The following is a 27442-nucleotide window of genomic DNA, read 5'->3' on the forward strand; positions in this document are numbered from 1 at the left end:
ACGTCAATTCAATGCCTATTCCACGTTGGTTCAACGTCATTTCATTGAAATGAAATGTATTCAACCAGTGTGTGCCCACTGGGTAATGACTGTTTCACCCAGTGATGTAGTTGAGTCACAACCTCGAGCCCCCTGTGCTCAAGTCCGAGTCAGAGACACGAGTAACTACCTATGGCTAAAGTCCATGCCCCGGTGCTCGAGTCCTGGTCGAAGTGCTCAAATCTGAGTCACTGGGTCCACATTAACTCAACATAAAGTGATTTACCCAGTCAGATATAGTGTAGTGGCAAGAAGGATTTAGTCAATAAATTGCTTGCCATCCCTTTTCCTTTCTGTCTGTGCCACCAATTGTTTGCATATAGGATACTGGTAATGTTATCAGGGCCACGTTTCGTTGCAAAACGTTTTCGAACGTCCATGAAGAGACCCCACTCCTTAATCAACATGTCAGAGAGACACACGTGTGTTCTACATAGCATATTTCTATCTGAATGTTCCAAAATCGTTGCGTCCAGCTGAACCCGCCCCAGGTTGTTAGCTATAGCTAGCCTGGTAAAATTATTGAACAAGTTGTCTCCTAAACAAATGGTTAATGGCCCGGTCTGCAAGTAGCCTAGTTTTAGAACAACCCGCAATGTGCTTCATGAATGTAAAATGTGGTCTATTAATGCATGATAGAAAAAGAAAAAAAACAGCGTCAGTATTATGGGTCATGTCTTTTGAATGGCAAGGGCTAGAATCAAGCCGTCTTCACAGAGGAAACAAGGGAGACTTTGCTACGTTGGCTTCAGAACCTGGCTATGAAATGCAGTGCAGAAAGTGGGAGGGTTGAGCGAGACTACAAATTCAAAGACCGCCTACTTTTCTATACTCAGGGGAGAGAAACATAGCGAGACAGTCGTTTTACTATTAAACTCAATGCTGCTATTATTTTGAATTCAGTATAGCAGCGTGTGTTTCTTAACCATGTAAAGGGCAGCTAATTAGAAGGCTGGTGGTGACTGGTTAGCTACGGAGAAGAAAGGGTTGTCTGCGCAATGGGTCTAATCGGAAGGGGAAACTGTCTGCCCACACTCATCGCTTGCTCCCCCGCAGTTCACTAGCTGATGTCGGTGTGTGTGCCAGGTGTGGAGTTTCCTTCCCACTGCTGAACAGAACTGTGCATCTGTGCTGCAAATAATAATTGTGCTTATCACTGAAAAGCTCTCAATCTCTCCAAAAACTCTTGTCCAGTCCACTTTGTCAGATTTATTTAGAGACAATTGTCTCGTCTTAGTCACCTGAAATGAAATCATTTTGGTTTGGAATTTAAGATGTAAGACCTTTAATAACATTTGAAATGCAATTCAATACCAATTGAGGTCTGTGTGCGCCACAAACCTGCTAATATTCCCATATTTATAGAAAACATTAGCTAGATCACTACCTCTAAATGTACACTGAACAAAAATATAAATGTAAAGTGTTCCCCAAAAAATAAATACCAGAAATATTCCACACACACTAAAAGCATATTTCTCTCAAATTGTGTGCACAAATTTGTTTACATCCCTGTTAGTGAGCATTTCTCCTTTGCCAAGATAATCCATCCCCCTGATGTGTGGCATATCAAGAAGCTGACTAAACAAGCATGATCATTACACACAGGTGCTGGGGACAATAAAAGGCCACTCTAAAATGTGCAGTTTTGTCACACAACACACAGTCTCAAGTTGAGGGAGCGTGCAGTTGGCATGCTGACTGCAGGAATGTCTGCCTCCCAACAGCATTTTAGAAAATTTGGCAGTACATCCAGCTGGCCTCACAACTGCAGACCAACACCTCCACATCCTGCTTCTTCACCTGCGGGATAGTCTGAGAGTCAATGAGACCGATGTGCTCGTAGAGACCAATGCGCTCACAATGGCAAATGCTCATTTCGCGCACTCCATATCTCAAATCCATCAATTTCTTGGTTGTAAAATATACCTGCACAAAGCTGAGAACATCCTCTCTTCACCTGTGACAAGTAAACTCAGCAAAAAAAGAAATTTCCCCTTTTCAGGACCTTGTCTTTCAAAGACAATTCATCAAAATCCAAATAACATCACAGATCTTCATTGTAAAGGGTATAAACACCATTTCCCATGCTTGTTCAAAGAACCATAAACAATTAATGAACATGCACCTGTGGAACAGTCATTATGATACTAACAGCTTACAGACGGTAGGCAATTAAGGTCACAGTTATGAAAACATAGGATACTAAAAAGAGTCCTTTCTACTTGCTCTGAAAAACACCAAACACCTGCTCATCATCGCGAACGTGCCTTTGGCATGCCGCAAGGAGGCATAAGGACTGCAGATGTGGCCAGGACAATAAATTACAATGTCCGTACGTGAGACGCCTAAGACAGTGCTACAGGGAGACAGGACAGACTGCTGATCGTTCTTACAGTGGCAGACCACGTGTAACAACACCTGCACAGGATCGGTACATCCGAACATCACACCTGCAGGACAGGTACAGCACGGCAACAACTGCCCGAGTTACATCAGGAACGCACAATCCCTCCATCAGTGCTCAGACTGTCCGCAAAAGGCTGAGAGAGGCTGGACTGAGGGATTGTAGGCCTGTTGTAAGGCAGGTTCTCACCAGACATCACCGGCAACAACGTCGCCTATGGGCACAAACCCACCGTCGCTGGACAAGACAGGACTGACTCTTCACTGACGAGTTACGGTTTTGTCTCACATGGGGTGATGGTCGGATTCGTGTTAATCGTCGAAGTTATGAGCATTACACCGAGGCCTGTACTCTGGAGCAGGATCGATTTGGAGGTGAGGGGGTCCGTCATGGTCTGGGGTGGTATGTCACAGCATCATCGGACTGAGCTTGTTGTCATTTGCAGGCAATCTCAAAGCTGTGCGTTACAGGGAAGACATCCTCCTCCCTCATGTGGTACCCTTCCTGCAGGCTCATCCTGACATGACCCTCCAGCATGACAATGCCACCAGCCATACTGCTCGCTCTGTGCGTGATTTCCTGCAAGACACGAATGTCAGTGTTCTGCCATGGCAAGCGAAGAGCCCGGATCTCAATGCCAATGAGCACATCTGGGACCTGTTGGATCGGAGGGTGAGGGCTCGGGCCATTCCCCCCAGAAATGCCCGGAAACTTGCAGGTGCCTTGGTGGAAGAGTGGGGTAACATCTCACAGCAAGAACTGGCAAATCTGATGCAGTCCATGAAGAGGAGATGCACTGCAGTACTTAATGCAGCTGGTGGCCACACCAGATACAGACTGTTACTTTTGATTTTGAACCCCCCCCCCCCTTTGTTCAGGGACACATTATTCAATTTCTGTTAGTCTGTGGAACTTGTTCAGTTTGTGTCTCAGTTGTTGAATCTTGTTATGTTCATACAAATATTTACACGTAAAGTTTGCTGAAAATAAACTTAGTTGACAAAGAGAGGACATTTCGTTTTTTTGCTGAGTTTATTACCAGGGCCTAAAATATATATATATATATTAATTTTTTTACATCTACCTGTCACCGTGGCTGGTATACATACAAGTTTGTATGCATTTTATACTGATAACAAGTTCAACAAGTTCAAACAGGTGCCATTAATACAGGTAACGAGTGGAGGACAGAGGAGCCTCTTAAAGAAGAAGTTACAGGTCTGTGAGAGCCAGAAATCTTGCTTGTTTGTAGGTGACCAAATACTTATTTTCCACCATAATTTGCAAATAATTTCATAAAAAATCCTACAATGTAATTTTCTGGATTTTTTTTCTCTCATTTTGTCTGTCATAGTTGAAGTGTACCTATGATGAAAATTACAGGCCTCTCTTATCTTAAGTGGGAGAACTTGCAAAATTGGTGGCTGACTAAATACTGTTTTGCCCCACTGTAAATAGCCAAGAAACGCGAGGACAAGTCTCTTTAGTAGACTTGAGTAAATTAGACCAACGTTTATGCCTGTGCCCATTGCTTCTAAAAACAAATCTTTAGGATTCCGATTTCTTTGTGCATTTCCAAATATGAAACAAAAACGACAGAAATACTTTGAAAACAGCTACTGCAGCATTTATTTTGCTATAAGTCACAACTCACTTTTGGCAATACTTGACTATTTTTCCTAATTGCTCACATTGTAGAGCCCAGAGTGTTACCAGGCGCTATCGTGGATGGTACATTAGTCCATCTTACGCACCAATGCCGAAATCTGCCCGCGCTTGGCAGGTGGTACATGTGGTATATTGTCAATATAACACGGCTTAGGGCTGTTCTTACGACGCAGTGCGGACTGCCTAGACACAGCCCTTAATCCGTGGAATATTAGCCATATATCACAACCCCCCCCCCCCCCCCGAGGTGCCTACTTCCTACAGGAGCGCAGCGGGAAAGTCAGTAAAAGGTGGCTCGCTCATTATCACTGCAGCAGGCCCCAGCGAAACAGGTACATGGGCAGGGCAGTCACTTTCTTTTGAGGAATTATGAAGATAATGCACTTTGCTGTTTGACCAAATCATTCAATAGCTAAAATGGTTAACTAGCTAGCTAACGAGTGAGCTAACTAGCCGAGCTACAAGCAATGTTTAGACTTGGCTATCCATTTTGTACACAGAGTCGTAGGCTACATGAGAAGTGCTGTAGCATCTTGAAAAGGAGTAGGCTATAGTTTGAGTGGCGGTGGCAACAATTTAACAGCTGCACAACATTGCTGAAACACCGTAGTCATCTCCGGTCGCATTGTTTAGGACAATAAGACATTTAAGGCCTTTAATTTAGATAAACGAATTTAAGGACCCGCCGCATACACTCTGGTTTAGTCATTTCTTTCATCCAATCATCAGTAATTTGTGTCAGTGCCCTTCATTCATGTTGAGTGCCCTTCCCTATAAGAATGCGGAAAGTCTTCATTTGGTTTCTGGAAAATAACACGATTTGGTTAAACAGTTTTTCCCAAAAGCTTGATAAGCACCGGTATGATGCTGATTGGTTGGTTGTTTGAACAATTAAAGAGTGCTTTGCTATTCTTTGGCAGCGGTACGACCTTTGCCTCCCTCCAGGCCTGAGGGCGCACACACCGTCTTCAAGGCTTAAATTGAAGATGTGGCAAATAGGAATCAATTCAAATTTTATTTGTCACACGCGCCGCTACAACAGGTGGCACCTTACAATGAAATGCTTACAGGAGTCGCAATTTATTTCACTACCAACCTCAGTAATTTAACATCCAGGTTGTCAGTATCAGGTGGTTTGTCCTTATTTGTAGATGCTTTCACCTCTTCCATGCTAGCTTTGCAGGATTCAAAACTACAGCGCTTGTCTTTCATTATTTGGTCCGTTATGCATGAATATGAAGGTTCCGTACTTGTGTTTGTAGGTCATGCCTAAATTTGCTAATCATCTTGTCAACGAAAAAAAAGAAAGTGTTTTGTTATGAACAACCCATCTGCCTCAATGCTTTTTTGCCTAGAATTTCATTTAAGGTCCAGGGCCTTTTACTATCATTCTTTATATAATTTATCTTTGTTCCAAAGTAAAGTTCCTTCTTTTTGTTTAGTTACGTGACTTCTCAATTTACTGTATGTTTGCCAATCTGCTGTGTTGTCAGACTTATTTGCTATTCCCTTTGCCTCATCCCGCTTAGCCATACAATTTTTCAAGTCATCATCTACCCATGGGGATTTGTTGATGGGCACATGCCTTTCAGTAACCGGAAGAAGCTATTTAATGAATGCTTCAAGTGCAACATCAGGTTGTTTCTCTCTCATATCTTCGACATAGGAATCATTGCAAAACCTCTTGCATGAACGCTTATACACAATTTTAGGTCCAGTCTTTCAAATTTTGTTTTTCTAGATGTGGTTACTATATTGTGATCACTACATCCGATGGGTGTGGATACTGCCATTGTATGTGGTCAAGAGAATTTAGTTCCTGTTCCGTTTGTAAAATACCCTAGTAGGTTGACTTGAACCAGATTGCAGGCATCGGTCACAGCTTGAAGATTATTTTTGAGTGGACAGCTTGATGATAAACAGTCCAATATTTAGGTCTCACAGAAAATATACCTCTGTTGATATCACATACATTATCAAGCATTTCACAAATATAATAAAAATACGGACTTTTAGCACTCTGTGGTCTATAGCAACACCCTACAAGAATAGGTTCTAGGTAAAAAAGGAAACAGGTACACAAGTATATTAATGCACAGTAAAACGAGTCCTATATCGACATAAGTTGAAAGGCCACTCAGCAAGGAAGAAGACCACTCCAAAACTGCCATAAAAAAAGCCAGACCACGGTTTGCAACTGCACATTGGGACAAAGATCATACTTTTTGGAGAAATGTCCTCTGGTCTGATGAAACAAAAACAGAACTATTTGGCCATAATGACCATAGTTATATTTGGAGAAAGAGAGGGAGGCTTGCAAGCCGAAGAACACCATCCCATCTGTGAAGCACGGGGGTGGCAGCATCATGTTGTGGGGGTGCTTTCCTGCAGGAAGGACTGCTGCACTTCACAAAATAGATGGCATCATGAGGTAGGAAAAGTATGTGGATATATTGAAGCAACATCTCAAGACTTCAGCTTAGCAAGTTAAAGCTTGGTCGCAATGGGTCTTCCAAATGGACAATGACCCCAAGCATACTTCCAAAGTTGTGGCAAAATGGCTTAAGGACAACAAAGTCAAGGTATTGGAGTGGCCATCACAAAGCCCTGACAACAATCCTATAGAACATTTGTGGGAAGAACTGAAAAAGCGTGTGCGAGCAAGGAGGCCAACAAACCTGACTCAGTTACACCAGCTCTGTCATGAGGAATGGGACAAAATTCACCCAACTTATTGTGGGAAGCGTGTGGAAGGCTACCTGAAACGTTTGACACAAATTAAACAATTTAAAGGCAATGCTACCAAATACTAATTGAGTGTACGTAAACTTCTGACCCACTGGGAATGTGATGAAAGAAATAAAAGCTGAAATAATTCTCCCTACTATTATTCTGACATGTCACATTCTTAAAATAAAAGTAGTGATCCTAAATTACCTAGGACAAGGAATCTTTACTAGGATTAAATGTCAGGAATTGTGAGCAACTGAGTTTAAATGTATTTGGCTAAGGTGTATGTAAACTTCAACTGTATATGCTAATATGGAATTTTTGTTGTCCTTTTTCTGGGTTGCTTGTTTATTTATTAGTGCTTTTCTGATTGGCTGATCCAAGACATACATGTCAGTGACATTTGCATTTGAGCCAATGGTACTGAGTGGGCTACCGACAGTGGGCTTCTTCCTAGGGCACACAGTATCAGTGCAAACAGTGGAATTAAACTCTATGGGCATATGCTTATTGCTGACAATACCCTCAGACCTCACAGTTAAAGGAATATAGATTAGGTTATTGAAAATTCCCATGTCCTTTGTTGCTTATTATGACAGGGAGGACTGGAGCGCTACCAAACCCAGGCAATCGGTCTCTTAAGCAGTAGCCCCCCAAAGAATAAAAAATAAAAATTGCTCTAAAAAAAAGTTTGCCTATTTTAAAAGGGATTTGCATCTGACCAGTGTGTACCTGCCCTGCCTGGTGAATGCTTGTCATTTTACATCCCCGGTAATTTATATACTAGCAGGCTTGAGCATTTATTTATTTTTGTTTAAAAAAAATAGGAGCCGACACTTAATCACCAATTAATTCTAGTGAATCGTTTGAGAAGAAAACACTTGTCAAGTTGCAGCGGTCTGCAAGGCTGTGCTGTTACCATAGAGACCCAGACAATGAGAGTAGAAGGGCTGCCTGAACGGGTTCAAGACTTCTGGTGAACTACAGGCCTACAGCACATTCAGAAAGTATTCAGACCCCTTGACTTTTTCTACCTTTTGTTACAGCCTTATTCTAAAATGAATTACATCTCCTCCCCTCATTCTACACACAATACCTCAGATCTGTGCCTCGAGACAATTCTGTCCGGAGCCCTAAGGACAATTCCTTCGACCTCATGGCTTGGTTTTTGCTATGACATGCACTGTCAACTGTGGGTATATAGACAGGTGTGTGCCTTTTCTAAATCATGTCCAACCAATTGAATTTATCACAGGTGCACTCCAATCAAGTTGTAGAAACATCAAGGATGATCAATGAAACAGGATGCACAATTCCGAGTCTCATAGCAAAGGGTCTGAATACTTCAGTATACAAGGTCGTTTAATTTTTTTTATAGATTTGATTAAAATCTAAACCTGTTTTCGCTTTGTCATTATGGGGTATTGTGTGTGTATATGGATGAGGGAATTGTTTTTATTTAATCCATTTGAGTGTAAGGCTGTAACGTAACAAAATGTAGAAAAGGTCAAGGGGTCTGAATACTTTCCAAATGCACTGAATATCAAGTCAAATGGAGCTGAGGGAGAAAAGCTACTCTACTTTCAAGCCGACTAAGGCCAAAACCATCTTTCCTGCAGAGTGTAATGTAACCTCCAGTCCAGCTCCATCACAGCTGATAAAAGGCTCCTTGGCTTGTCTGAGAGTAGCATTAATATTCTCAGTGAAATACCGGGGAAGGCTTGGACCCTGGCAGCTAGCTTGGAGGATTTTTCCTACTCCCCTCACTCGAGACCGTTTTTCACAGAGATAAGACAACAGCCAGGCTGCAGTTACCAAACACAGTGTGCGTTCCAAATGACAACATATTCCCTATAGAGTGCACTACTTCAGACCAGAGCCCTACACTTTATAGGGAATAGGGTAACATTAGGGACGCGTTCACACTCACTCCTCATCAATGAAAACCCATGTCCGAGAGGGGAGCCTCCCCCCTCTTTCTTTTCCTTTCTCCCGGCTTCATTGTATCAAACACACACCCGTTTCCCTGGGTGTCCGCTGACTCATTGTCTCACGAAGGCAACACACACACACAAAGCTAATTAAGGCTGTCGGAGGAGAGAGACTGAGTCACGGGGGAAACACGCAGAGCTCAATACAGACTGCCACTGATAAGCTCTTCATCACTCGCACAGGGTCTAGAATCTGATTGGGATTTGTGGCTGCTGGAACAATGTGTAGGGATCCTATAAGGAGATAACTTAGAAGCGCCCCCTCGTCTTGTTTGGTGGCCCCTGACAGAGTTCACACACACTGTTGTTAGCAGCCGAGCTTCATCATTACAACCCCCAGTTTCACCATAAACACTGGTCTAACAAGCACGCTGGCGGCCATCTTGGGACTGTGGTTTTAGCAGGAACCGTGGTAATCGAGGGCAACAGTCTCATTTCACCTGCATATTTCCCCCATCCTCTCTGTCAAAAACAGTGGGAGTGGACAGAAATTGAAAATGTTTCTATCAATCTTGCCGTCATCTAAGAGAAAATGAAAATGATACAGTTAGGGGTGTGGGAATAAAAAGAAGCTTAGCAATATGACAGAGCAGCTCGCTGCAGTGCGTGTACCGCTCTCCTCAGATATCACACTGGAAACCCCAGAGAATTTTACTCAAGGTCAATCTCTCATTACGCCATCCAGCCAGCACCACTATACACTCCCTCCCTCCCTATTCCCTTGCTCGCTTTGTATTTCTTCTCAGAGGCGCTCTCTCATCAAATGAGCCCCAGGTATTACATCAATATCCCTTTCAAACATGAGACAAAACCCCATCAACTTTGGCATTCCGACAACTTTTCTTCATATCTGAAAGGTATTGCCGGTGACAAAGCCTGTACGTTTATTTCCACCAACACCTAAAAGGGGCTCCTGAAACGTCGCCTTTCATCTTACCGTCTTCAGTATGCATTAAATCATGAACGTTCCATTGTTGTTGTACGACATCAAACTTGTCCTTGTCATTATGAAAAAAGTACAAACACAATAACGGTAGTGTGCATGACATCGCAGCAGCCTGGTCCAAATAGCAACGTTACCTGCTCTATTTTTTTTGCACCAAAAAAAACACAGCATTTTAAACATTTATTTAGGATATATCAATCTAGCAAGCCAGGCAACTAAAAACAACTTTCTAGACAATGTCTCGGTTTGTTGCTAGCTTGTTAGCCATCTAGCCAGCTCATATAGGTACCAGAACATATGACAACATTTTGAGTTTAGCCTACAGTTTTTATTTTTCACCATAACAGGACAATTTAACACATTACAAGATACTTATTAACAATTATGGCGATCTGCAAACTTACTGTTGTGAATGTGAAGAATTGAAACGAGTGCATTTCTGTCTGAGGAATTTAGAGCTTGCTGTCAGGGCAGGTTACCATGACAACAATTGCAACAGGGTCAAAGTTGAATGTCTTGCTCAGTTGTGGCTAAGCAATGGCTATAAAAAGCAAATTCCAAGAAGAATGTGTTACAAATTTGGCTGTTTGAAAGAGGACCATACAAACATTGCCCAATCGTTTTTTCAGGCAACATACCGAAAATCCTATGTGAATCAGGTAAACAAACGGGTCAGGGTTTTCCCTTCATCCAAGGACTCCCTGAACGGTAACTCTCTGCTCCGCTGAATGCAAAGCACTGCGGCTGACCTGCTGCCTCCACCTCAAAAACATGAGCAGCCAAATCGCTGACTCAATATAACAACCAGAGAGGGTGGACTTCATTAAAGCCACTGGCCCCTGTATGAGATCCAAGGTCTGCCTCTCAAATGGAACCCTGTTCAATATATAGCGCACTCCGGTTTCTAGTCGTGCACTACAATAGGAAATAGGATGCCATTTGGGACGCAGGTACAGAGAGGACGGAACAGAGGAAGTGCAGATGGAACAGATACCGGCCCACTCTAATCTCTGGAGAACACTACAGCGCAGAATTAGTTTAATGTATTGCTCTTTTCGTTTTTTAATTTAGCTAGAATAAACAGGGGCCACCCAGGTCCATTAGCTAACAAATGAAAACAGAATCCTAGTGAACTTGAAACCCTAAACAATGAGCCCCAACGTTCCAAAAAGGAAGGTCTCTCCACTTGTGTATTATGCATGCTTATAGAGTGAACACTACTTTGGTTACACTCTCCCACACCGGTATCAAGGACACGGACATGAACTAACCAATAAGCACTGCCGAAAAGTCTGTCAAACCAAAGTCCTCACAAACTGCTGCTCAACTTCCTCACGAGCAGGGTATTGTGGGGCTTGTAGTCTTACCTGTTGTGGTGGTGGTGGGCGTGGCTGCATGTAGGGGGGCTGTGTGGGGGCGGTGGGCTGTTGCTGGGGAGGGCTGAAGTATGGGGACTGGCCCTGCGGCTGGCAGTACCCACCCTGCTGCCCCTGATGCTGCTGTCCATACTGGGCTACCATCTGCTGAGAGACACAGTAAAGGGAGACCTCAAGTCAGGTATCATAGAAATACTCCTTAAAATATCTCCCTGTCAATGTCCACAACTCTGCGAGTCGTTCTCGACCAATGGCCTTTAGTTCACTATTACTAAGCATTCTTATCAGCGGTCAATAAAGAACACCAATCCCAATTCATATCAGAACTGAATTTGATTAACTACACTCACAATCACCTTGGTGAAGTAGGCCTATAGCCTAAAAGATCTGCACTCAGTCCCAAGTACGCTAACTGAGTTCTTCACCTTGAGTCTGGGGTTGACTAATAGCACTGTGAGAAGTGACGAGCAGGAACTCAGGTTTTTCTTTTTTTCCAGCCTTGGGACATTACTGTTGTGTTGACGTCGATAATACACACAGCAGCTGCATCCCAAATGGCACTGTATTCCCTATAGTGCACTACTTTTAAACCAGGGCCCAAAAGTAGTGCATTATAAAAGGGAATAGGGTGTCATTTGGGACGCAGACACAGGCTCTCCCTCCTTCCTTTCACTGCGTCTTATGTAAGACGTTTTGGGGAACAGCTGTTATTGGCTCATCCCTCTCTCTGCCTCATCTGGAGTCACTTACATTAGGCAGCAATGTGTCAAAGTCTTTATTATAAAAATAAAAAAGCCTAAACCATCAGCGGTGAAAATGAGAATGCGGTTTTTGATCAATGTACAGAACAGCAACAGAGATATCTATTCTAGAGTATACCATCTCGAAAATAAGTCATAACATTTCTGCTAGAGGCGGAATTCAGCTTGAAAGAAGTTTATTTTAATTTCTGTGTAGGTGATAAAATGATTCAATGCAAAAGCCGAGCTCAACAACACTAGCCTTGTCAATATATGAAATATCACAGATCTAGGAAACCTGAGAGGAATGTGTGTATGTCCTAAATTGCACCCTATACCTTCTTGTGCACTACTTTTGACCAGAGTCGTATGGGTCCTGGTCAAAAGTAGCACCCTATAAAAGGGATAGGGTGCCATTTGGGGCACACATAAGAGCAATCAATGAAATATAGCTGGGTTATTTCCATTTCCTGACCTTAAAAGGCAATTCCTCACTCATCATCTCCAGCATCATAGCAGTGTCTACATATGTGACAACGGCGCACAGTGGTTGAAAAGGGTCTTAAATCCTACTCTGTGACAAGGTTTTAGCCAGAGGGAGGGAATTTTCTATTTGAAAATCATTGTTTTTAAATGTCATCGGGTATGACTTTGTTTACTACAAAATATAGAAATATGTCGCCGTCACATATGTAGACACTGGTATTGTGCTGGAGATAATGAATGAGGTTATAAAGTGATGGAATTGCCCTTTAAGTTCCACACCACGTAGATATAATTTTCTTCTGTTAAAAAAAACAGCATTTCACTAGATCAGATCGATAAGAGGCCTCAAACTCCCAGATATATAGCTCGAAAACGACTCGCAGAGGTGTGGACATTGACAGTGAGATGTTTTACTATTCAGCAGGGCCCATGGTAAAAATAAGTACCCTATATAAGGAATAGGGTGCCATTTGGGACACAGCCCCAGAAACATGGTTATTCGACTGCATCGAAAGGGAGGACACTGACGAGGAGGCCCATATAAAATAAATGTATTGTAGTGCAGCAATGAGCGGTCTTACAATCCAATAGCTGTATGCAATGCTCATTGCCCAACCAGCCAGGAGCTCCTTAAGCTCTGAGGGCGGCGAGGCTGTTTTTCCACACATGAGCTCATCACTCTGGAACCGAGACACTGATATCTGGGAGCCTAACTCAACCTCCCCTAGCTCGCTGCCGCTCTCCATGCCTCGCTCTCCTCTCCGAGCTGGGAACCCTTTCTTTTTAACAGAGGGCATCACAATCTGTTTTCCCCACGATTGCAAAAATCGTTGTGCATTGACTGCATGTCAGAATGCGTATTTCCATCCCTGTGCCACTCGTAATGTAAATATGCCTCGAGAGTAATATTTATCTTGCATAGAACACACAAGGTAAATAGATTATCTATTCTATTATGGGGTTGTCAGATTTTTCTATTCATTGCTCATTTTGTTTGCAGATGAAAAGTTCATATGGACTGTTCTAGCATCTTCAAAGTGCGCCTCAGCAGATATTTTAAACCCATAAAAGCCCGGGGGGGATTTCTACTAAGCTATATGGAATTGTTTAAAGGTCATACCAAGGATCATTTTACTATTTGATTTTTAAGACCCCCCCTGAAACATTTTTTTTATGAAAAATTGTATTTGGCCTTACTGCTATTAGCCCATACAAACACATTGAATAAAAAAACCTAAGGAAGTTATTCTGTCCTATATCTAAGAGAAAGATCTCTTTTTTTTTTTAACCCCTTATTTTTGGTATTAAACCATCTCCATATGTTCTGAACTTCCATAAAAAAAATGTTTCCCCGGGACCGGGGGACATTCAGACGAGTCACGGCCTGTGGGCGTCCTAGAGCAAAACAACCGACATGTACAGTACGTGTTCGTGAGAGTCTCACCTTAATATAGAGATGTCATATTAGTGTGTAGCCCAAACTGTTCGGCCGCTACAGACAGAGGTTGGCAGATCAGATGAGTCCTGAGACGCTTGTGGGTGTCATAAAGCAAAACGGAGAACACCATTGTGTTTGTGAGAGTCTTCTTTTTCCATAGAGGGGTCATAATAGTTTGTAGGCCAAACCGTTCAGAGGCTACAGACAATGTTGTGAAAAGACAGATGAGGGATGTCTCATGGTCTGACAAACACAGCTCTAGCTCTGGAAGTGCGACATCGGCGGACGAGGTGGATTTAGACGCATCCACGGTTTTAATTCTTTTTTTTTTTTATTGAAAACTGATCTAGCCTAAACAGATTGTTTAACTGGGATTTTTTTTTTTATAAGCCCATGTGATTTCCGCTAGGGCGCGGACCTCGACTCGTGGTTTAAATACTTAAAGACTGCAGCTGACTAGCCAATATGTATATGGCTAATCAGATGGAGGCATGGCTTAATCATGCCATCACTTCAGTAGGCTTTTTTTAATTACATTGAAAAAAATCAGGTGCTGCTGCCAGTGCCAGTCTCTCAATGCGGCTCATTTACTAAGAACAGACTGACAGCTACCAAAAAAAAAAAACAGGAGAGGCACTAGGAAGACCTTTGCTTAAATTAAGTGTTGGTCACTGAGACATTACAATACCAAACCATACACAGGGTAATGTAAGTCTCAAAGACATCTTAGCTAAAGTGTGTATGATCTATAATCAAATCAGCATGGCCATCAAGAGTTTTGGCAGATGCAGCATGCTTAATCCTCAGGTTTTTAACAGTCTGAAACACCTTCAGACCCCCCACAAAGAGCAAGGACTGATGACACCAGGTCTCAGTCCCATATGGCACCTATTTTTTTACCAGGCCCTATAGGGTACTGGTCAAAACAGTAGTTCACTATAAGGAAATATGGTACCATTTAGACTGCAGGATCAAAGACTGCAGGATATGAGGGAAGACACATTGAATAGGAAAGCCAGCCTGCATAATCGACAGAGGAAAATCAATTCCTAATTATCTTGAAATATTAAGGTTGATCTCCGAATGGCATCTCTAATGCGGTCTTGTCTGCTCTGTTGCATCTCTTCTCTCCGTGGCGGCCATCCTCTCTCCCCCCCGTTTGGCCACTTGTTCTACGGGAGCGGGGAACATAATCGTTATAAAACAGCACAGCAGGGTACCGGTGGTATCTGACCAGTTGAAACATCCAATTTCAGGCGGGATCCGTGAGGTAATAAAGAAGGTGTCTCAGGGCCATCTGGGGCCCGGTGCAGATAAAAGTCATTACATGCTCCATCCCTCTTGGAGATGGAAAAGCAAGCAGAGCTGACAACACTGACAGAGTCTTCAGTGCAAACAGAAATTCTGCCGATTTCTAACGATGTAATGGGTCGTTTTCTACTATCGTTGTGATGGCGGTTCTATGGGCAACGTAATTTTTGTAATTTTCAAAGCTGGTGTTGTGAATATTTACTTTTCGGTAATTTAGCAGATACAGACTTAGTCGCACTGGATAAGCGTATGAATATGGTATATGATAGAGAAAATGGTTGTATTCTCTCATCTTCCTTACAGTAGCCAGCTGACAGCGAACTTATCCTTGTAAAATGACTCACTGGTCTGTTAACTCCAGCTTGTAAAAGGGGAGGTTAGCTCAAATTGAGTGACTTTTTGATTGGTTCTCATATGCACGCCATTTGCATGCGCAACGCCCCCCACACACCCTCGTCAATTTGCTACGCCCTCACTGGAGGTAAACAAGCCAAGCCAAAGGCTAGCTAACTAAAACAGTGGAGAGAAAAACTGACAGAGTAACAATCAATTTGTGCGAAGGCAGGATGTATTGGCGGTCTTTGAGGGAAAGCCTCATTTACCAGCTAGCTACCTAGTTCTAATCTTCAAGAAGATAGGAAAACAGCCTCCACTTCTGACAATCATGTCTGCGCTAAAAGCTGTGGCGGACAGATGACCAAATCCGAGAGGCAACAGTCCTGGGTCTCAGAGTGGCGGTTGTGGAAGAAGACAAGAATGCTATATGGGAGGGTATATGCAGCCACTGGTTGGGGAAGACCGCAAGAGCCTCAGTCCTATACAGCGCAAAAAAATGGATCAAGTCCATACGACTGAAAAATGGTACGTACAATGACCTAGAACTGTACTTCGCCGGTATAGAACAGCACTGCAGTGGATACATGTAACGTCCAAATGGAAATTATAGATGTCACACATGAATGATTGAACATTTTTTGTATTTGCACAAACATAATGAGTAAATCAATGGTTGTTTGCATGACAGGCCTAAAAACAAATAAAGTGATAAAACTGTATCATCAACGCCTGGGTGATATTCAGCCCGTATGCTGCCTGAGGCACTACAGAAAGTACATTGAACAATAACATCAATGCAACATGTAAAGTGTTGGTCCCATGTTTCACGAGCTGAAGTAAAAGAGACCAGAAATGTTCCATAAGCACAACAAAAAAACTCACATTTTGTGAAAAACAAAATGGTTTACATCCCTGTTAGTGAGCATTTCTCCTTTGCCAAGATAATCCAGCCGCTTGACAGGTGTGGCATAAAGAAGCTGACTAAACAGCATGATCATTACACAGGTGCACTTAGTGCCGGGGAAAATAAAAGGCCGCTAAAATGTGCAGTTTTGTAACACAATGAAACAGATCTCAAGTTGAGCAAATGTGCAATTGGCATGCAAGAATGTCCACCAGAGCTGTTGCCAGAGGATTTAAATGTTCATTGCGCTACCATAAGCTGCCTCCAAAGTCCAAACGGTCTCAAAAAAAATCACAGACCACGTGTACCTGCGCCAGCCCAGGACCTCTACATACGGCCTCTTCACTTGCGGGATTGTCTGAGACCAGTCACCCGGACAGCTGATGAAACTGTGGGTTTGCACAACCAAAGAAGTTCTGCAAAAACTGGTGGGGTTATGGTATGGGTAGGCATAAGCTACGGACAACGAACACAATTGCATTTTATCAATGGCAATTTGAATGCAGAGAGATAGCGTGATGAGATCCTGCAGCCCATTGTTGTACCATTCATCCACCGTCATCACATGTTTTCAACATGATAATGCACAGTCATGTCGCAAGGCTATGTACACAATTCCTAGAAGCTGAAAATGTCCCAGGTCTTCCATAGCCTGCATACTCAGACATGTCACCCATTGAGCATGTTTGGGATGCTCTGGATCGACACGTATGACAGTGCGTTCCAGTTCCCGCCAATATCAGTTCCCGCCAAGAGTGGGACAACATTCCACAAGTCCACAATCAACAGCCTGATCAACTTTATGCAAAGGAGATGTGTCACGCCGCATGAGGCAAATGGAGGTCACACCAGATATATTTTTTTTTATTAAGTATCTGTGACCAACAGATGCATATCTGTATTCCATAAGTGAAAGCCATAGATTAGGGCCTAAAGCATATATTTCAATTGACTGATTTCCTTATATGAACTGTTACTCAGTAAAATCTTTGAAATTGTTGCATGTATATTTTTGTTCAGTGAACTTTTACTGGATTAAACTACGAGAACCCTGCACAACCTTTTCTTATATTGTTACCAATTATACATTTAGTCTGAATGAGAATTAAGAATCTATAGCCTACTTTTTAAAACAGTCGGGACTGTAAAAACAGTATCTTTCTCTAGGAGTCAAGGCTCAAAATGAAAACCTGCCTTTCGGGAGAGTTTCGGCAAGCTTGGAAAACTGCATTATTTGAAAGAAGATGAGATTACTGATGTTACGGAAGATGAGCACGATGTTCAAAAATGACAGACATCAGGAGGTATCTACAGTGTATTCGTTAGCTATTCAGACCCCTTGACTTTCCACATTTTGTTACGTTACAGCTGTATTCTAAAATGGTTTAAATGCCCCCACCCCCCAATCTACACGCAATACCCCATAATGACAAAGCAAAAACATGTTGACATTTTTGCAAATGTATTATTAAAAAAAACTGAAATACCACATTTACATAAGTAAATGTAATAAGCCATAAGTAGGCCATCCCTGCGTTGTCTTGGCTGTTTACTTAGGGTCATTGTCCTGTTGGAAGGTGACCCTTTGCCCCAGTCTGAGGTCCCGAATGCTCTGGAGCAGGTTTTCATCAAGTATCAGCAGAACAGAGAATCTTGTTTCTCAGGGTCAGAGTCCTTTAGGTGCCTTTTGGCCAACTCAAAGCAGTCTGCCATGTGCCTTTTACTGAGGAGTGGCTGCCGTCTGGTCACTACAATAAATGCCTAATTGGTAGAGTGCTGCAGAGATGAGAGAACCTTCCAGAAGGTCAACCATCTCACCAGAGGAACTCTGTGGAGCTTTGTCAGAGTGACCATCGGGTTCTTGCTTACCTCCGTGACCAAGGCCCTTCTCCCCCGATTGCTCAGTTTGGCTGGGCGGCCAGGTCTAGGAAGAGTCTTGGTGGTTACAAACTTCTTCTATTTAAGAATGGAGGCCACTGCGTTCTTGGGGACCTTCAATGCTGCAGACATTTTTTTGCATCTTCCCTCAGATCTGTGCCTCGACACAATCCTGTCTCGGAGCTCTACGGACAATTCCTTCAACCTCATGGCTTGGTCTCTGATATGCACGGTCAACTGTGGGACCTTACATATACAGGTGTGCACCTTTCCAAATCATGTCCAATCAATTGAATTTACCACAGGTGGACTCCAATCAAGTTGTAGAAACATCAAGGATGAGCAATGGAAACCAGATGCACCGGAGCTGAATGTATTGTCTCCTAGCAAAGGGTCTGAATACTTATGTCAGTAAGATTTTCACTTTGTCATTATGGGGTAGTATGTCTAGATTGATGAGGATTTTCTATTTAAATCGATTTTAGAATAAGGCTGAAACATAAAATGTGGAAAAGGGGAAGGGGTCTGAATAGTTTCCGAATGCACTGTACATACACAAAGTGAGAAAGAAAGAGCGAGCGTGACTATATAGTCTGGTTTAGGAAGGGAATGTCTATGCAATGTTTTATGGAAACAATGTGTTCCTCAAGGACTGCAAGAAGTAGTGGTAGAGGTGGTTTAACTAAACAGAAGCCCATGCAGGTGTCTGTGGGGATGCTTGCTCACCTGCCCTTCAGCACAGACATCATGACGAGATGCATGAAAGACACCTTCACTCTACATTTTCACACTTCAAAAAGTCATTCCATGTTCGCTTCATGCATTATATTATCCTGCAAAATAGTTAATTTTGCACACTTTTCTTTATCTTTACATTGGTACATGTTGCATTAGATAGACACTCTTTTGGTTTGGTTGGTCATACTCGCTGTACTCTGATCTTTTTGGGCCAGACTATGAACTATTATATTTTTAGGGTACTTCATGCTCATGATTTGCAAAAATTAGGGGGCAGGGAGGAAACTTGACAGAAGTGAACATGGGTAGTACAGTAGTAGCTAGCTGGAATGCATGGGTGATTCATATCGTTGCCCTACTATGTATACAGAAGACAGGGCGATCCTATGTAAAACAATAGATCATGATTCATACAATTAGGAATGGGGATATCCAACCAGTGTAGGGTGTTGCCGAAGTCTGAGGGCACAACCCCTTCATTATCATCGCTTCGTGCTGACACATCAAAGCAACCTTTCCAGACTTTCAAGTCAGGGACGTAGAGAGGCTGGTGTTCGGGAGAGCAAGGTTAGTCTTGCTGAGTGAGAGAGGTGCACATTTTGACAGACAGTCCAACAACAAGCCAGAAGTTTTATTTCCCTTTAAGAGAGGGAAAATTATTGTATTTGCTGTCATCGTGGTTTCTGACAACTCCAGTGACAGAGATACTAGCATGGTGATGAGGACTGATGACAGTAATGGACACCGTAAGACCGTTCGTGATGTCATGCTGTATCACCACCATCACACGGACTCGGAGAGCATATCTGTGTGCATGCGCTCGTCACGCAAAGTCCTTGCCTTCAGCCAAAGTGGAGGGCATAGTAAGCTATTATCCATTAATATCAAAATGGGTTTTCATTACAATTTTTTCCCATCACTTGGCGTTGGATCGATAACGGAAGGAATGAAATGGGGGCCATTGTGAAACAGAACAGCAGCTAAGTCCAGGCATTTTACTTCAATCGGCAAAACACTAACAAATAAAGGATGATATAGCATAAACAGTGTGTGTGTGTGTGTGTGTGTGTGTGTGTGTGTGTGTGTAAGAGAGAGTAGAGTGTGAGAGCTCGCATGGGAGTGTGTGCGCATTGTGTGTACTACCCATAAATATTACTGCTGAGACCAAGTCCTTATTAACGGCCATTACACGTCGGCAGCCTAGTCCCATGGGAGTGCCACTGCCAGGCCATCTCTGGAGGAGCATTAGAGCCAAACCCAGCAGTCTGGGGGCTAAATATAGCAGCAGGGTCGTCTGACTCCGCACCCAGAATAGACTGACCCAACCCAGCCTGTCCTAGCCCACGCTCTGACAGCCATGCTGCATGTCAACAGCTCCCTCACATTCACTCACAGCCCTGTCCATCTGCACAGGTGCGGTGTCCCAAATAGCACCCTATTCCCTATATATTGCACGACTATTGACTAGGGCCATAGGAAATATGGTCCCATTTGGGACACACTTACAGAAGGGTTGAATGGCGGGAACCCGTTTACCGAGATTTACTGCCTAAAACCAATCCCTTTTCCCAGGATGATAATAAGAAATTATTAATATGAAGAGAATAGCGTGAAAATGTAACTGAAAATATGCGACGTCTAAACCTGGCTCCTCTACGCCCTCTGCATGATGACTCATCAACGCTCAGGGTGGGGACAGACAGCCCATCTCAGTACGGAGCGCAGTTCACAATGCATGTAGACCTCTCTCGTCATGGTAACTTTATTTCTTGTGACAGGTAGGCCTACATTTGCGGCAGCATAGTCTATGCTACGGTAATCTAAAAACCGAATGTGCATCTAATTGACCCATCTCCATCTAGCTTTCGGGGGCCAACTTAATTATTTTGTTGTAAAGATGCATTTCTTTTTTCATTGCAGCTGTAGAGTTTTAAAACAGCCCATCACTCGAATATAGCTGCTTTTAAATCAGTGTACGTGTGAGCACTCAGTCTTTCTCTCTCCATCAATTCCATGCAAAATAGATCATTCTGTTCTAGATTAATATATAGCCCTATTCACACACAGATATATTCATATATAAATAGAGAGATATATACATCTATGTCCTAGCCTACCTCTAAGGTAACAAATGCTATCCAGTATTAGCCTTATATTTAGCTAATTAATGATGGATGCATATTATGCATAATAAGCTTCGAACTCATAGCCTCCGTCTCTTACGCAATATTCACACACACACCTGTGCTCCGCTTGCATCTCTCCTTAAAAAAAGCCTTATTAGCTCTTAGAGTCCCATGCATGTCATTAGAATAAGGACATCGAAACTTATTTCATTTAGGGTAACAGTTGAAAGCGAGGAAGGAATAAAGTAACAAGAGCGAGAGAAAGAGGTAGGCAGGCTAATAATCATTAGGGGAAATATTATGAAAGATATACAATACCAGTCAAAACTACTCATTCAAGGGTTTTTTAATGTTTTACCATTTTCTACATTGTAATAATAGTGAAGACCTCAAAATTATGAAATAACACATTTGGAATCATGTAGTAAGCAAAAAGTGTTATATCAAAATATTTTATATTGGAGATTCTTCAAAGTAGCCACCTTTTGCTTGACAGCCTTGCACACGCTTGACATTCTCTCAACCAGCTTCACCTGGAATGTTTTTCCAACTGTCTTATTTTACAGACCCATGCCGTGTGCCGGTTGTGATGGGACAGCAGGCTGGGGATTGACGAGCCCTCTGCCTTTCAGTGACTGTTGTCACCAATGAAAGGGGTCCCGATGTTTCTAGTTAACGCGTAATGTGATAACTACTGCATGCTGGCAGTAGCCCAGTCTGTAGAAGAGTAGCCTACTCTGGGCAGATATTTAGGTTGGGGTAAAATGACTAAATGAAACATACCTGCTGCTGTTGAGGATACTGCATTCCACTCATGCCCACCTGACCCCTCCCGTGCATTCCCATTGGATAGCGGTGAGGAGAAGGCGATCCGTATGGCTGGCCAGGGTAAGACCCGCCCCCGCCCTGTTGTTGCTGGGAGTAAGGGTTGTTGCCTATGCCGTAGAGCTGAGAGCGCTTCATGGCCATGGCGTCCATAGGTGGCACCTAACAGAGAGAAAGAGGATGAGTTGGAACATGATAGGGCTTGTGTTATAAACAATTAACAGTTGAAGATATAGCTTGCAAATTTAAAATGTCTCTCTTAAACTGGGCATACACTACACAACTTCTAAAATCTTAACTTCGATGTGCTCACATTTCCCGATTTCCTTGTCCCAAATCTTTCATTCCATCCATCCTCAACTCCAGGACAGGGGTGCTCACATTCCCTAGTTAATCTTGCCCTGGTTTCTCAGTTGTCGTAGTAAATAAATGCAGACAAACAGTGATCTGCTTTATTAGTGTGCAGATTATTATGTGCTAAAATATCACAAAAGGAGATGGGGGGTTTTATTGATTTTACCGTTATTTAACTAGGCAAGTCAGTTAAGAACAAATTCTTATTTTCAATGACAGCCTAGGAACAGTGGGTTAACTGCCTTGTTCAGGGGCAGAACAACAGATTTTTACCTTGGGGATTTGATCTTGCAACCTTTCGGTTACTAGTACAACGCTCTAACCACTAGACTACCTGCTGCCCCGAGGTGCAGAATAAGGAATCATCTTTTTGGTTTCTGTCATGGTAGGATGCAAATGTAGTATTGGTAGAGTTCATTTTGCAAGGCCCGGTGCCCCGTATGGGTGGAGATTTTGTTTATGGAATGGTCTAAAATGAGCAAATGCCACCCATCCGGGGCACCGGGCAATGTAAAATAAACTCGCCCATTGAAAAGGCTGCCATGTTCTCTCCACAGTGCCACCAATCGGTCTTCCATCACCTTGGTCCACAAAGTGCGTGTTGTTTTTCTCTTCACCACACACACACACACACACACACAGACATATTATTTTTTGGGGGGGGGAAGTCTGTTAGGACTTGCCAAAGAAAAATGATAGCAACATGGTCCAATCCTATCAATACTCAAATTCCAGTATGAAAGCTGCCCAGTATTGAAGTAGACCTATTCCCCATGTCCTGCAAACTACAGAAGTATTTATTTTTGATATATCTCAATGAAATCAGCGCTCTCCATCACTTCAGCAGAGCCCTATCAACTGGCATGAGGATGGCAGACATGGGTCTAGTGGTTGGTAAAGATATCCAGGCTAATGTGCCGTCAAGTGCTTTGAGAGTCAGGTTATTCTCGAGAGACTCGGCAGGCTGTGCCCAAAAAAAAAAGAAGAAAAAAAAGAGCGCAATTCAAGCAAATCTTTTTATGTCACTGCCAAGTTCAGGCCAATTGAAGCACCACTTACAGAAACTGTGAGCAAATCGAGAAAGCCTGAGAGGCCACTTTAAACGAGCAGTCTAAGTGTCAGCAGTCATGCCTGGGCACCCTGAGTTAACACACACGGGTAAGGTAGACAGCCTATTCTGAAGAAAAAAAAAAAACACAAAAAAACTCAGAAGGGATTCTCGTCAATGAAAGCATGTGGAGGATGTTGCACTAACATTGTATTTTGTAAAATTACTGTACATCTGGCAGCATCCAAATTAAATATATTATTGTTGGGACTAAGAAACAAAAAGACCAAAGCAACCACCAATCAAATTTCCATTTCCCAGAATCCAGCATGGTAAACACAAATGGCTAACAGTTGAAAAAGAAAAACATCTACTAAACATGATCTAAACATAATCCCAAAGACCCAAACCCTACACTTTTTAGACCAAACACGTACGCAACACTTCTAATGAGGTCGAAAGCAAAAGAAACATGTAACCCACTTCCAAGGGTGCTTCCGGTGTATACGGTGAAAAACACTGCTGCTTCTTTATGGGACCAAACTCTTCCAAAACTATTTTTTTTTTTTTACGTTTTCAAAGTGTAATACAAAGATCAGCCCGTAAATGGAGGCAGCTGAAGGCTGAATCCTGTGAGGGTGAAAGAGTCAATTGACAGACTTGTTGGTGAATGTTTGGCCAGCCTAGCTATAAAATTAGCTGGTTATCTACCTTGAATGGAAATAACAGAAACACTTAACCGCTAAAAAATATGGACTCCGGTAGAAATCTACGCAGTGGTGAGAAAAGCATGGAGCCAAATTGATCAAAGAAAGAAAGTGCCAATAGCATGGCTAATCTCATGGAGATAAGGAGCCTAGCTACAAAGATGGATTATTATTTTTTTATAAAATGAAGGTGAGTATTGAAAAAGGACTGAATAGTAAAGTAGACAGCTTACATGCATCTTTGGAGAAAGCCATTCAGCATAATCATACAGCTATCCTGACTCAACTGGAGAATAATAACAAGCAGCTACAAGACCGCATAGCTCTTGAAGTTGGACTTCTGGAGTCCCGTGTCTATCATAGTGGCAGGACTGCCAGCTGATGAAAAAGAGGACCTAATCTCCAAAGTGAACCAGTTGATATCGGTTGGTCAAGGCTGCAAAACAGGTGATTGCAGATGAGAGGATGAGGGAGAGGGGTAAAGGTTTCCGGGGTTGTGAAGGTGGAGTCTGTCCGTGGAGGACAAAGTAGCTCTGTTATAGGAAAAACAAAAGCTTGCGAGGCCATCCTGATCATGACAAAGTCTTCCTTCGATCGGCCAAGTCCCACACCGATCGCCTTCTAGAACTGCTCTTCAAGACGCTCCTGGGGGAAATAACAGGAGGAAAAGACTATTTCGTCATGGGAAGCGGACCGGTCGTGAAACGAGATCAACCAGAGAGACATGTATTTGTATGGACACAACAGAAAAACGAATGTGAGTGCCCCTTGGGGCTCTGGGGGAGTGGGAATGTGTGTAAAGTTGAGTGTTTTCATGCTAACCCAGTCCACATGGGTTAGAGATACATCCTCCTTCTATAGTAATTTGTTAAGTCAAGTATACCTATATTCAGAAGCAGATGCTATTTACATACAGTGGGGAGAACAAGTATTTGATACACTGCCGATTTTGCAGGTTTTCCTACTGACAAAGCATGTAGAGGTCTGTAATTTTTATCATAGGTACACTTCAACTGTGAGAGACGGAATCTAAAACAAAAATCCAGAAAATCACATTGTATGATTTTTAAGTAATTAATTAGTATTTTAATGCATGACATAAGTATTTGATACATCAGAAAAGCAGAACTTAATATTTGGTACAGAAACCTTTGTTTGCAATTACAGAGCTCAAACATTTCCTGTAGTTCTTGACCAGGTTTGCACAGACTGCAGCAGGGATTTTGGCCCACTCCTCCATACAGACCTTCTCCAGATCCTTCAGGTTTCGGGGCTGTCGCTGGGCAATTACGGACTTTCAGCTCCCTCCAAAGATGTTCTATTGGGTTCAGGTCTGGAGACTGGCTAGGTTACTCCAGGACCTTGAGATGCTTCTTATGGAGCCACTCAGTTGCCCTGGCAGTGTGTTTCAGGTCGTTGTCATGCTGGAAGACACAGCCACGACCAATCTTCAATGCTCTTACTGAGGGAAGGAGGTTGTTGGCCAAGATCTCGCGATACATGGCCCCATCCATCCTCCCCTCAATACAGTGCAGTCGTCCTGTCCCCTTTGCAGAAAAGCATCCCCAAAGAATGATGTTTCCACCTCCATGCTTCACGGTTGGGATGGTGTTCTTGGGGTTGTACTTATCCTTCCTCCAAACACGGCGAGTGGAGTTTTGACCAAAAAGCTCTATTTTTGTCTCAGACCACATGACCTTCTCCCATTCCTCCTCTGGATCATCCAGATGGTCATTGGCAAACTTCAGACGGGCCTGGACATGCTTGAGCAGGGGGACCTTGCGTGCGCTGCAGGATTTTAATCCATGACGGCGTAGTGTGTTACTGATGGTTTTCTTTGAGACTGTGGTCCCAGCTCTCTTCAGGTCATTGACCAGGTCCTGCCGTGTAGTTCTGGGCTGATCCCTCACCTTCCTTATGATCATTGATGCCCCACGAGATGAGATCTTGCATGGCGCACCAGACCGAGGGTGATGGACCGTCATCTTGAACTTCTTCCATTTTCTAATAATTGCGCCAACAGTTGTTGCCTTCTCACCAAGCTGCTTGCCTATTGTCCTGTAGCCCATCCCAGCCTTGTGCAGGTCTACAATTTTATCCCTGATCTTGGCCATTGTGGAGAGGTTGGAGTCTGTTTGATTGAGTGTGTGGACAGGAGTCTTTTATACAGGTAACGAGTTCAAACAGTTAATACAGGTAATGAGTGGAGAACAGGAGGGATTCTTGAAGAAAAACTAACAGGTCTGTGAGAGCCGTAATTCTTACTGGTTGGTAGGTGATCAAATACTTACATAAAAATCATACAAATGTGATTTTCTGGATTTTTGTTTTAGATTCCGTCTCTCAGTTGAAGTGTACCTATGATTTAAAAAATGACAGACCTCTACATGCTTTGTAAGTAGGAAAACCTGCAAAATCGGCAGTGTATCAAATACTTGTTTTCCCCACTGTTTGTGGGGATCTTAACAAAAATTGGGAGGTTAGATGACTATATAAATTATATTGATGATATTACATGGCCTGTTGCTTTGGATTACTTTGTTAATCATCATGGGGAAACCCTATTAGAATTCCATCGGGACTAACATTTGTATAATTAAAGGAAGGATATGCCCGTTAAGCAATAACTTTACATCCATACAGTATCTGTCAAAGGAAAAGCTGTGATGGACTTCATAGTTGCCATCCACGACTGTCTAGAAACTTGCTTGGCATTTAAGGTGTTCTCCTACACAGGTGGTTGAAGAATGCAGATGTTTTGACTTAAACTGGAGAGAAAAAGTAGACTTCCTGATTACTCTTATCCATGATATTTTCTGGTTGGCCACAAACTTTCTCAGCCAGGTATTACTGTGAATCATTCGGAGCAAACGATACAGGCTTAAATGTAATTAAAGAAACGTGTCCAATTACTTTCTATTAGAGGTCGACCAATTAAATTGGAGTGGCCGATTAATTAGGGACGATTTCAAGTTTTCATAACAATCGGAAATCGTTTTTTTTTTTTTACACCTTTATTTAATCTTTATTTAACTAGGCAAGGAACGGTGGGTTAACTGCCTCATTCAGGGGCAGAACGACAGATTTGTACCTTGTCAGCGCAGGGATTCAATCTTGCAACCTTACGTTTAACTAGTCCAATGCTCTAACCACCTGCCTCACGAGGAGCCCGCCTGTTATGCGAATACAGTAAGAAGCCAAGGTAAGTTGCAAGCTAGCATTAAACTTAATCAATCATAATCACTAGTTATAACTACACATGGTTGATGATATTACTAGTTTATCTAGCATGTCCTGCGTTGCATATAACCGATGCAGTGCGCATTCATGAAAAAGGACTTGTTGCTCCAACGTGTACCTAACCATAAACACCAATGCCTTTCTTAAAATCAAT

The 27442-nt window shown here is 42.7% G+C and overlaps 1 protein-coding gene across 11 annotated transcripts in view; it reads right to left on the bottom strand.

Moving 5' to 3' along the window:
* The window catches only part of arid1b (AT-rich interactive domain 1B), a 114002-nt gene that overhangs the window by 75186 nt on the left and 11374 nt on the right, over nucleotides 1-27442 (bottom strand). For 8 of the 11 annotated variants that reach the window (XM_031800837.1, XM_020455343.2, XM_020455344.2 and 5 more), the window contains 2 exons: nucleotides 21898-22101; nucleotides 11149-11304 (listed from right to left, as the gene is read on the bottom strand). In XM_031800837.1, coding sequence (XP_031656697.1) covers nucleotides 11149-11304; nucleotides 21898-22101 — 360 coding nt within the window. The remainder of the gene's footprint in view (nucleotides 1-11148; nucleotides 11305-21897; nucleotides 22102-27442) is intronic. The other 3 variants (XM_031800839.1, XM_031800840.1, XM_020455346.2) reach the window with 2 other exon arrangements.

This window comes from Oncorhynchus kisutch, linkage group LG21, assembly GCF_002021735.2.
Source record: "Oncorhynchus kisutch isolate 150728-3 linkage group LG21, Okis_V2, whole genome shotgun sequence".
NCBI classification, from domain to species: Eukaryota; Metazoa; Chordata; class Actinopteri; order Salmoniformes; family Salmonidae; genus Oncorhynchus; species Oncorhynchus kisutch.